Here is an 11,303-nt window from a genome sequence, read left to right on the forward strand (position 1 = left end):
CAACGATATTCTAGCTAGCTCCGTTTCACCTGAAATGTTAGTGACAGTTACTGCACGAACCAATGGAAAGAGAACAACATGGAAGTAAAACAAATTGTTGCACCTGTATTTCACTTTAAGTCATTCACAGTCACTACTACGTCGCTCGAGTATCATACGGAAGACGTCGAGGAGGTTTGTCCTCGGGTTCGATGCACCCAGGTCACACCGGAAGCTACGACCGCGCGCAGTCGACACTGTGTACCGTCGCGAGCATGTTCGGATCGTTCCACGAGAGGGTCGTTATTTCTTTTTCAATGAAAATTCGTTCGGTGGTCACGGAAAAAGCCGAGGAAAATTCGAGCCGAGGATCCCCGAGCTTCTGTTCGTTCGAATGAAGCTGCTCGCGTCGGTCTGCACGGTTTACAATCGACAAGCTTGTCGAACATCCACTCTCGCTGAAGAATTCATAAACTGTGGCTCAACAATAATCGCACTTGAAGTTGGCAAATCCTCGTTGCCTTTACTAGAACCACTGTAAGTCTACACTACTCATTCTTAAAATCTTCTTTCACAATTATCACGAAGACAAGAAAGAGAAGTTACTAAAGAAACTGATTTAGTACAGCAAACTTAATTTAACAGATATACTCTCAAAGTCCTCATAGATAAATGTCAAAAACTCTACTGTGGTTCTAGTATTAAAGTTCAGAAGTTTCTATATTGAACTGTGAACCCCACTTTACCACTGGAACCACTGTAAGTCAACATTACTCATTCTTCAAATCTTCTTTCACAATTATCACAAAAACAAGAAACGAGAAGTTACTAAAGAAATTGATTTAGTAACACATAAACTTAATTTAATAGATATACTCTCAAAGTCCTCATAGATAAATGTCAAAAACTCTACTGTGGTTCTAGCGTTGAAGTTCAGAGCTTTCTGCATGGAACGTTAAACAGATTTCCAGGCAAATATTCCAATACTCCAGTGCAACAAAGAATTCGACGCGAATGAGAATTCTCTGTTACTTCAGTCCATATAAAACGTCCATAGTCAGAACGAGAGGTTTCATTCGCTTTCCGTAAGTCAACGCGAAAAGAGACGAAGGTATTTGCATAAAAATCCACAGTCGACTCGTAACTTTCAATGTCCGACTTTAACCGTGAACCTGCGCACCTCGAGAGGTGAATACTCTCGGGTTCCTCGGCGGGACGTGTTAATTCGGCCAAGACAAACACCGTACCGGTTTCCGAGTGTCCCGATTTCCTAACCCATTGGCCAACTAACGAAATCGTTTCTAATTCGGGCACCGACGAGGCGGCCGGACGGTGCACATCCAGGAACGACGAAGTCACGCGGCGTTCTCGCGCGAACGCGCAACAGCGATCGTCGGTGAATCGTTCTCTACATTTTTTCCCCCATTCATTTTTTATCCTTTTTTCTTGCTCGAGAGTCTCGTAACGATGACAGGCAATCATTCTTCTCGGTAACAACGAGATCACGGTTGGCCGTTTCGCGGGCTGACGCATCGTCGGTCGAACAAAGGTTTCGCGTTCGCGAGCGGCGCAATTTCGGGGCCGTCCAGCGATTCCGTCTCTCTCCTTTTCTCTTTCGTGACGTGTTCAGTGAATAATGTGGACGTTGAGATCATGCGAATGAAACGGGGATGACATTTATTAGGTCTATTCGAAAGTTTTTGTCGCGGCCGCTTTCGACTGGCTCGCTGGCTTCTTTTTTACCGGAGCCATTTCGAGTGGTCTCCTTCGACTTCGTGTATAATAAACCACGAGCCAGGTAACACCTAGCTCCGAGATTTTTATGCGTTTATGACACGCATATGCAACGTTTGACACTCTAAAAAGCTCGATAAAATTCACGAGGTAATTGCCTTTTTCCCGGTGATCCTCGTTGAATCAATGGGAACGCGAATCTGCATAATCATCCGTATGGTCACCGTTATCGTTCACGAATCTATGGTTCGGCCAACCGTCGCAGACAAATGCAAATGCGTGGAAGTCGTGACGTAGCTGAACAATCGTTACTATGGCACGTTAGACGTGTTACTGGATAAATATAACGAGGGAACGTTTAACTACATCAAGATCGCGCAAACCTTCGCACAGACCTAACACAACATTTCAAGATGCTGTAAAAAATATGTACAAGTGCTCGGTAACCGGCTGCTCCGAATAATCGACGCTGAATACAAATGAAGGTCGGGTAAGGTTCGCTGGCTTCGTTGAACGCGCGTTCGCGTTCGTTGCGCGAGTGAATCTGGCGAGCTGTTTCGATTATTCGGAGCGGCGTACAACGTTTAGAAAAGAAAGGATCAACAGAAGACGGTAAGTATCATTTTCAATCAAGATTAACGCTCGCGAGAGGATCTACGTGACCATGCAAGCCTCCGTCGAGTCGCCTCGGGCGATCAATCACCTTCGAGCGACTCGCTTAGCCCGGGGCCGGCGGTGTTCGTTTCATTTTTATTCGCATGATCAGCAGTCGACGCATTCAAGTACAAGGAACCCCATTAAATCGCATACACTCGGCGGAACAAATGTAACGACCTTACAAAGCGCTGAACGGGTCCTCGAATAAAGGACATCGCAAGGATCGCGAATGGGTCGATCCTTTCTTTCGATCTAGCGCCTCGAGTTGACTACTAACCCTGACAAAAAGCCTTCAGAATGAACCGAGTGTCTGCTATAAAAGAATTATTTACTTAGTGGAAACATGCAAAATATTTTCACGAATGAAGCAGGTAGAATAAAATAGTCCCCTTCACACGAGTAAGTTAATAAATTAATAAATGTTTCAATATTTTGCGGGGCTACTTATGTACATAGTTTTCCCAGTAATGTTCACATTCCATGCATTATCCTATGGATATTGTCTTTGCATATCGTCAGACGATCATGCGAGTAATTCTTTTAGCAATGACGTTATCGATTCTCGTTGAAAACATTCCGCCAGAGGTAGTGGCTCGCGAGAGAGGTAGAAGACTCAGGTCTGAGTTAACATTGCGGATTGAACGTCTCAGTGAAATTCATCAGAAGGTTATTGCATTTGTTCCACCCACTATATGATCGCTCAGCTCCACACGTACCCGTTGTGCGCACACGCACAGAGCCGACGAATGGACGGAGGGAGCCGAGACAGTGAAGGATCATTTCGAGGTCGACCCGGGATAATAGTATACGACCGCCGGTGCCGGAAGCTGCCAGTGGGCGGCGTGAAGTTCAATCAGTTGTAGAAGGGTCTTTCTAACCGACGGCAAGATCGTGTCCTCCGCGAGGAACGCGTCCCTCAAGCTTCCCAGCAGTTGCTGCAACTGGGCCGGCAGTTCAGTGTCCAGATCCTTACCGATGCACGTCATGATGAAGAACAGACAGTCCGTCTGTAAAACGAACAACGAAGAAAATTCAATGTTCATTCGTTCCTCCGGCGTTTTAAAATGAGAAAGACTTTGCAAGGTTAGAAAGGAATGACCTGTCGCGAGTAATCAGTCCTCTCCTGTGACATAACATTAATGATTAATATTAATGATCAGCTGCAGGATTCTTCGCTGAATATAATCTGCATAAGTATTACGTCAGGAATAAATAAAGCAACAGTGCTCTCTCGGAGACCACGCTGACGACGTTTAGAGAGTTTCAGAATATTCGAACGGTTCCCTTTATGGGGACTCACCTCCGCTAGGGAATTGACGACGGGAGGCTGTAGACAATCCTGACAGCACTTCCAAAGCAACGTGAGGAGAACGCGTCCGGGAGGAACGCCCTCCTGTTGTGTCTTCAACTGAAGCTGCCTTCGCTTCAACTGTAACCGTGAACATGAATATGCATGAACGCGGATATGTCAACGGTTTCGACTGGTGTTCAAGTAAAAAAAGAAAACAAAAAAGTGATTGAATGGGCTGTGACTAAGCGGCGTTGCGGAACGTGATCGATCACGGGATCAATTGAGGATCGTGTAACGGTACCATCTATGATTCAGGTGACGTTAGACATCTGTGTGTCTGATCGATATAGTTCTTGCGCGTCGAACATTGCATCCGGTTGAACGTTCCCTACCTGACAGTACATTTCATTGAGGAACGTCATGAAGGCGGAGTAACGATGATAACTCGACCCATCGTAGAGTATCTTGACGCGATCCTGGTACCACTGTTGGCACGTGTTCAACAAGGACTCCAGGAACGTTTCCTTCGCTTCTTTCTGTAACAATTATTTTATAGTTACGTTTGATAGACAACTGAATTTACAAGGTACGATAACTATCAGTAATTCTTTAATAGCAACCTCTATAATGGTGATACAAATCTTCGCCGCCGGTTCCGCGTACTTGCGATTCTCAACGACCCTCTCCAGGATGTGTCGCACCAGCTCCATCAATGCTCTTGCGTTTAACAGGTTTGGGTCTGTTTAACATGAATAAAATAGTTTATATCACAGATATAAATCCGATGCGCAGTTAACAGTTGTCAGGAGAAATTTGATCTACCATCGATAGCTCTCAAGAGAGTGTCCTGAACCGCTGGAGGAAATTTCCCTAATTCTGAGGCGTCTGAGATATTTACTGCCTTCGCAGCCAACACGTCAGCCGCGTTCAAGCTCTTCGATCGTTTCAGGCCATACGTGGACACGAAGGACAACGATTTGGTGAGCCTGCCGGGTTTACTTGGATTCGGTTTCACCTCGTTTTGTTCCACATTGAAATGGACCCTACCGGAACCCTGCAAAACCGGTGGAGAACAATTAACCCTGCACTTGAAAATTCTTTCGCTACATACATTCTTCATTCTCTAATGAAATATCAATGGTATGTTTTATAACTGATATTGATATAAATAATATAGAAATATCAATGGTGTCTTATAACTGACACTGACAAATAATACAGCAATCAAGGTACAGAACTATTCTATTTCAACGTTTCATGGATAATTACGTTAGACGAACTTTAATATTAAACATCAATTTTTGTAATTCTGCTGTATCAAACCAAATGGCTGAGTCAACAGTAAAGGATTAAGACCACTTTCACTTATAGAAAATAATCAAACTAATACAAGGATCTTGAGAAAAGAATGTAAAAGAGACTTCATAGAGTATCAGCTCGTTTCCCCATTATTCTCAATCTCTGCCTACATGTATGATATTGCCGCCCGACGCCGAAGTGTCAAGCGGGTGTGCCTGCTTCAGCGCCGAAGTGATCGAATGATGACTGCTCTGCGAGTGCCGGGACGTCTGATGATGCTGCTGCTGCTGCAGGGTATGCTGTATCTGTTGCTGCTGCTGGGCGTACAGGTACCGGTGCACGTTGCCGCTGGACTTGCTGTGTTGCAGGTAGTACGGGGACCGTTCCGAAGCGTTCGTCCGAGACCTACGCCAGGCACGTTCATTAAGAATGAATTACTGATACGCGATGCGAGACGTGTGCTTAAGATTGCGTTCGTCCCTGGTGCCCAGTGAAACGTGGGAGACTCGTCGCGCTAATCGTTTGTTTAACTGACGCAACAGCTTTTAACGTTGAAAATTAAAGAGGATCGTTAAAGCGACGCGCTGACATAATCCCGCGCTGTCACTTCACGGCCCGATCCCGCTGATAATCTATAACGTTCGCATTGCGCAAGGTATTCGACGTGTCTCTGTTCGATGTTGCCTGTATTTGGTTCTCTACGTTCAAGGCGTACGTACGCATAAACAAATAGTCTTTGAAGATTAAACACTAGAACAAGACCTTAACATTAGAACTACCGCGCACTTACACTGACTTTTGAGAATTTCATTAGAAAAACTACAGACGGATTTATTCAGATTTGAATTGGTTCAAATTTCAGCTTAGGTATTAACACGTTTGACAGTAGAAATTTTAATAAGCCACACAAATAGGAAAAATGCAAATGCCGTACCCCAAGGGTTAAAGTGCATAATTTCAAAAAATTAAGGCTATAGAGAATTCAATTCATGACAATGTGGCTTATAAATTTCAATGTTATAATATTCATGTCATTTTGCATCACAATGAAAATGAATGCTGCAGCATTCACGTCTGCAACGTGTTAATAATTTCTGTGTTCGTACCTCTTCAGTAATCGCAGAAGAAAAAATTAAGGAATGATTCATTTTGACCCATTTGTTAGCTCTAGTGTTAACGAATAACATTAAGTTTAGCAGACTTGTACGCTTCTCAGCTCTCGGGCGTTCCTCCAGCCGTTCCCGATACGTCGACAGAGTCTTGGTCGTTTCCTAAGTCGTTTATACTCACTTAGAAGGATGCGAGTCGTTCTGCTTCATAGTGAACTCCTTCGCGTGTACGTTCAATCGGGGATTAGTGACGTTTGCCGTGGCTCCTTCCGTTCTTCCGCCTAGAAAACATTCAACGTATACAATTCCATTTCTCTATGCCGTCAACAAACAAAGGGATAAAAAGGGGTATAACAAAATGCAAACCTGGAGGCCGGTAAATCACCAAAGAAGGCTTGCTCTTCAAGGGGGTTACGTTATTGTTATTATTGTTATGGTTGTTTCCTTTCTGCGGAACCGCATCCTTCATCTAAAACAGATTAACATCGTATGAATCGTTTCAATCATAAAACAAGCGCACCAACGACCATCTTCTGCTTTCCAATCTATTACCTAAAGTCATCAACCCATCCTCTAACCAAGACCAAAACCCATCGCTGCCAATTGCCACCCTAATCGAGGCCAATTCGATCCTAACAATCCTTTACAATCTCACTCGCTACGAACACATAAAAAAAAAACATCTCTCTCACCGATCAACAGCTACAAACCGTCTTCCCACAAGGCCCAATGAAAACTTGAATGGCGACCACAGGCCAAACAATTACGACGTGCGGCCGGACACGTTAAAACGACCATAAACCGAAGAACACGAACGAACCGAGCAGCGAGAAGTTGCCCGAATCGGCGAAAAGGAAGTCCGAGCGGTGAATGGATCAACATCGGCTCCGATCGATCGGAGGCATTCTAAAAGTAGTCTCTCCTAACTCGCCGAGCGCACGGTATCAGATTCAACGAACAATATTTTATAAAGCGCATTTTAAACGGTTCGTTCCCTTGGCATGAATTCCATTAAAGCGTTGTAAACAAACAGATGTTTCCTGTTACGTCCGTTGCTCGCGCAGATCGGACCTAGACGGGCCGCATCTTCTGACAATAACGCAACTACTCGAACGTTAACAATAAACAAGAATTCTTAACCCTTTGCACTCAGTTTTTTGGAAATAACACTTCTTGATAAAATCTACGCTTGTTGCGACTAATGTAAACGATTGGATAAATTAAGGGACAAACGTAGTTTACTTTGATATCTCACATAATGATACTTTAGTATTGAACATCAAACATCAATCATTTTACTGTATCAAAGTGGCGACTGAGTCGTCACCGAGTGCAGAGTTAAATATTCCTCAAACGAACCAAATGTAACAAACATGTTTTGCATCCTGGTCTGCCTCATCTCGGTCCCTCGCGATTTTCCCATTTGATTCCTGAATCAAAGCGAGGAGCACGTTGAACGCGTTAATTTCGGCGTAGCCAGACACCGTCTTGGTGAGCAACCGACGTAACAAAAGGCAGCTTGGACCGAGAAGAGGGAAACAGGAGAGAGACAGACAGACAGAGAGAGAGAGAGATAGAGAGACAGAGACAGAGAGAGACGCAGTAAAGTGTGTGCGAACGGTGTGGGTCACTCACAGTGGAAACCGTGCGAGAATCATCGTTTCCAAGGGCGTCGAGATAGCGTCGGGATGGAAATCCTCTTTAACGTCGGTGACGTCGAGGAACGCCGTAGGTAGCCACCGGCCTGGCCTAAGCGTAGCTCGGCCTGCCCGGTTTCGGTGAACACGTGCCGCGATCACACATGCACGCACGCAAGAAGACGCACGCACGCAGGCACGCAAGCACGCCACGCACACGAGAAAATCCCTCGTGGGAAACCGCGTTTTCTCGTCGAATTTTCTTCCAGCTTTTTCCGCGTTGTCGCTCGGCCGCGCGTGTTACAGCCGACTCCGATGACTGTCGACTAATAATAGACGGGCACGGCCACGAGCGAGCTAGCGAGCGGACGAGCGAGCAAGCGAAACGAACGCGAATATACAGCCCCACGATACCAGCTTACATACGTATTAATGTGCGCTGCATCGTTGCTAACAGTGGACTCAAAATATCCGACGGTAGTCATCCTCGGCTGTCGCCGAAACACGCGGCCCGCTCGGGGCGGAACCGAAAATTGTACGACGGGCACGGTATCTCGCGTCTCTCCCTCCGTTTTCTCAACGAGGATGCCGGCGTTCGACCGCTTTCGCGGCTTTTCGAGCGGCCCTCGCGGAGACCGACCGGTTCACCCTTTGCACTCGGAAATTCTTTCGCTAGATATATTCATTTTATAATGGACTATCAATGGTGTAACTCGTAACTAAGATTGATGTAATGAAAATTGTCTAGATACATTCTTCATTTTCTGATGAAGTATCAATGGTGTAACTTGTGGCTGAGGTTGATATAAATAAAAGTTGTCTAGATACATTCTTCATTTTCTAATGAAGTATCAATAGTGTGTCTTGTAACTAAGATTGATGTAATAAAAGTTGTCTAGATACGTTCATCATTTTCTAATGAAGTACCAATAGTGTAACTTGTAATTAAGATTGATATAAACATAGATATATTCATTTTCTAATGTAGTATCAATAGTGTGTCTTGTAATTAAGATTGATATAAATAAAAATTGTCTAGATACATTCTTCATTTTCTAATGAAGTATCAATGGTGTGTCTTGTACCTAATATTAATATAAATAAAAATTGTCTCGCTATATATATTCTTCAGCTTTGTTCCTCAATGTACCTATGATTCCCTTAAGTTAGTTTCAAAGAATATCCTTTCTATCTTGTCAAAAAATATTAAATATTTCTAATGACAAACTTCCGAGTACAAAGGGTTAATTTCATTCAACCCCATCTTACAAATTACAACTGTTTCCAAGTAATTTAAAATCTCCAGTCATCGACGACCAGCGTGGCAGTCAACGTGTTAAATGTTTAGGAGCACTCTCAAAAATCTCGGCTGAGTGCAAATACCAACCAAATATAACATTCCATGGCAATGGACGCCAGAGCTATTCAAACCGATGAAAATAGCATTAATAGTACTATGCCTACATGTGACAAAAACCAGCGAATATATTCCTCCACGAATACAAGCAAAAATGATATGCAATTTTCAATGCTCCTGATTATTAATCATTTTTGCATCCACCTAATCGAATCGTTCATACATAATCGCCCTGTACACGATTTTCCTCTTCCTTACCGTTTACTAATTATCTGTAACACAATAAAATCAGCTCAGTTATTATCCCAAATTTTATCACTGAAGCCTGGCCTAATAACGGTACCGTAAAAAATCCGCGACCAGTTTTGGCTCCGTTTCCGCTTCCGTTTGGGCCCTAAATATCTATGACTAACGCAGTATCCGACGAGCATATGCGCAGCGCTAGGTAAACGGTCATCCGTCCTTCGCCGCGCATTACCCACGCTTTTTCGTTACATTCTAACTCGGTTAATTAGCTTACCTTCGTGGTTTCTCCGTTCGCGTGGGAAAGACGCGCGACACGCACCATCTTGGACCGTCGATTATCCGTTCGATTATCCTCCCGTCGAACAGCCCGACGAACCACTGCACCAATCGCGCCACCTCAATTACACTGCGCGCTCTAATAAATACACAGATCGTTATTACCATTTGAATCGCCGCGCGATTCCCCGTAGAATTCACGCCGGAACGCGATCGCTCGAGAAAAAAAACGCGCAAAATCGTGTCTCGATTGCGTTACGATCATCTAATCCGAAATCACTTTCACTTTTCCAATATGGTTTCGCGGGTGAACGATCGACGGTTGACAGGGTTAATCGATACGATCGATTCAACAATTTTTACTAACCTCTATTGCGCATGGCAGTGGACGATTCCCCTCGCAGTTGCTTCGGATTTCAACAGTGCTCGAGACTTTCGGAAAATTCGTTGAAAGTCTTCGAGAAAATCGTTCGTTCGCTTGGAATTTCGTTTGACCGGCGCCGAAGACCGGAAGTGAGCCGCGGTACTGACGTCGTCCTCGATACTGGCACTTGGTCAACCGATTCGAGACAACCGCGTACCTATATTCAAATTATCACGATGAATCACCGCGCAGTTTGTTGATGATCGTACCCACACCCAAGTAGACTTAATATTCATCTACGCGTCAACCACTCAACAATCCAGTGTATCTAAGAACTGAACATATACGGCGGAATCCGAGGAAAGCCGTAGAACCACTGTTTAAACTGCAACTGAACTTTCCATCGAATCGAATCCGTTCGAATAATCAATTCCTTCGATTTTATTTACCGTTTAAATATTCCAATTCTCAATACACTCGCACTATACGAAGCTGCCTAAATTACGCGACCTAGACCTCGTCTATTACCGGGCCAAAGATAGGCAACGAACCTAATGCAAATATTCAGTCCTGTTAATTACAGCTCTAAAATTTAGGCGCTATTCTTTTCAACTCGCTACCCTAACCCAAGCTCGATGAAGACACGGTGATCGACTCGAGTCGCTTATATCTTCACACTCGAGATTTACACCGGTCGAAATCCAAATTCCTCGGATATTTATATTAATCAAAATTAATGTACCTATCGTCAATTTTACCCGAGATACAATGGACCGTGATCGACTCGAGTCGCTTACAACTTCACACTCCCTAAATTTACACCGGTCGAAATCCAAATTCATCGTATATTTATATCAATGAAAATTAACGTCCACCGATCGTCAACTTTACCTGAGATACAACGGAATCGTCCGGGAATGGAATTTCCGTTCGAGAGTGATTCAAACTGGATGCACACTGAGAAAAGGCTAGAGCCTGCGAACGCTTCTAACGGTCAAAATCCCGGTCACTTCGATTATCGAGGCGATCAACATTGCATCGAGAACACTTCGCGGCGACTTCGGTCGATCTTCGAGAACAACGTCGATGCGGTTACTCGATGGATTAACGTCGCGATTCGCACACTATCATGATCTAAATGACTGTCCATGCGCCGCGCGGTTACAGTCATTCGCGAGCGGAAGGATGCACGGTGTTGCAAAAGTTTGCCATCAACTCGCGAGCATAGAGAACCCGCTGAAGCGGCGATGATCGAGTTGGATCATCAGCGATCCGTTTAACCGGCCGTGAATCCTCGAACACGCTGAATAGCCTCCACGCGAATGACGTTGTTTCTCCATTCTCGTTGCATGCA

General features: G+C 44.4%; 1 protein-coding gene across 4 annotated transcripts; it reads right to left on the bottom strand.

The window, feature by feature from the left end:
- Window positions 1–85: 85 nt before the first annotated feature.
- LOC116432224 (uncharacterized) lies at window positions 86–10,988 on the bottom strand. Of its 4 annotated transcripts, XM_031988792.2 has the most exons (11): window positions 10,841–10,988; window positions 9,953–10,166; window positions 9,584–9,724; window positions 6,436–6,538; window positions 6,251–6,350; window positions 5,131–5,365; window positions 4,484–4,715; window positions 4,282–4,400; window positions 4,054–4,197; window positions 3,671–3,799; window positions 86–3,377 (listed from the first exon to the last, which is right to left on the bottom strand). In XM_031988792.2, exons 3-11 carry the CDS (start codon window positions 9,629–9,631, stop codon window positions 3,147–3,149), a joined length of 1,341 nt encoding a protein of 446 aa, XP_031844652.1. In that variant the 5' UTR covers window positions 9,632–9,724; window positions 9,953–10,166; window positions 10,841–10,988; the 3' UTR covers window positions 86–3,146. The 4 variants fall into 4 exon arrangements, with proteins under 4 accessions (XP_031844652.1, XP_031844654.1, XP_031844655.1 ...); XM_031988794.2 differs by lacking the exons at window positions 9,584–9,724; window positions 9,953–10,166; window positions 10,841–10,988 and adding an exon at window positions 7,705–8,099; XM_031988795.2 differs by lacking the exons at window positions 9,584–9,724; window positions 9,953–10,166; window positions 10,841–10,988 and adding an exon at window positions 7,443–7,565.
- Window positions 10,989–11,303: the final 315 nt, after the last annotated feature.

This window comes from Nomia melanderi, chromosome 11 (genome assembly GCF_051020985.1).
Source record: "Nomia melanderi isolate GNS246 chromosome 11, iyNomMela1, whole genome shotgun sequence".
Classification (NCBI taxonomy): domain Eukaryota; kingdom Metazoa; phylum Arthropoda; class Insecta; order Hymenoptera; family Halictidae; genus Nomia; species Nomia melanderi.

Coding starts and splice junctions, on each gene's coding strand:
- LOC116432224 (XM_031988792.2), bottom strand. CDS start 9,631: ATGGTGCGTGTCGCGCGTCTTTCCCACGCGAACGGAGAAACCACGAAG. Junction 6,539..9,583: donor CGAACGGAGAAACCACGAAG/GTAAGCTAATTA, acceptor AATCTGTTTTAG/ATGAAGGATGCGGTTCCGCA. Junction 4,198..4,281: donor TTTGTATCACCATTATAGAG/GTTGCTATTAAA, acceptor TAATTGTTACAG/AAAGAAGCGAAGGAAACGTT.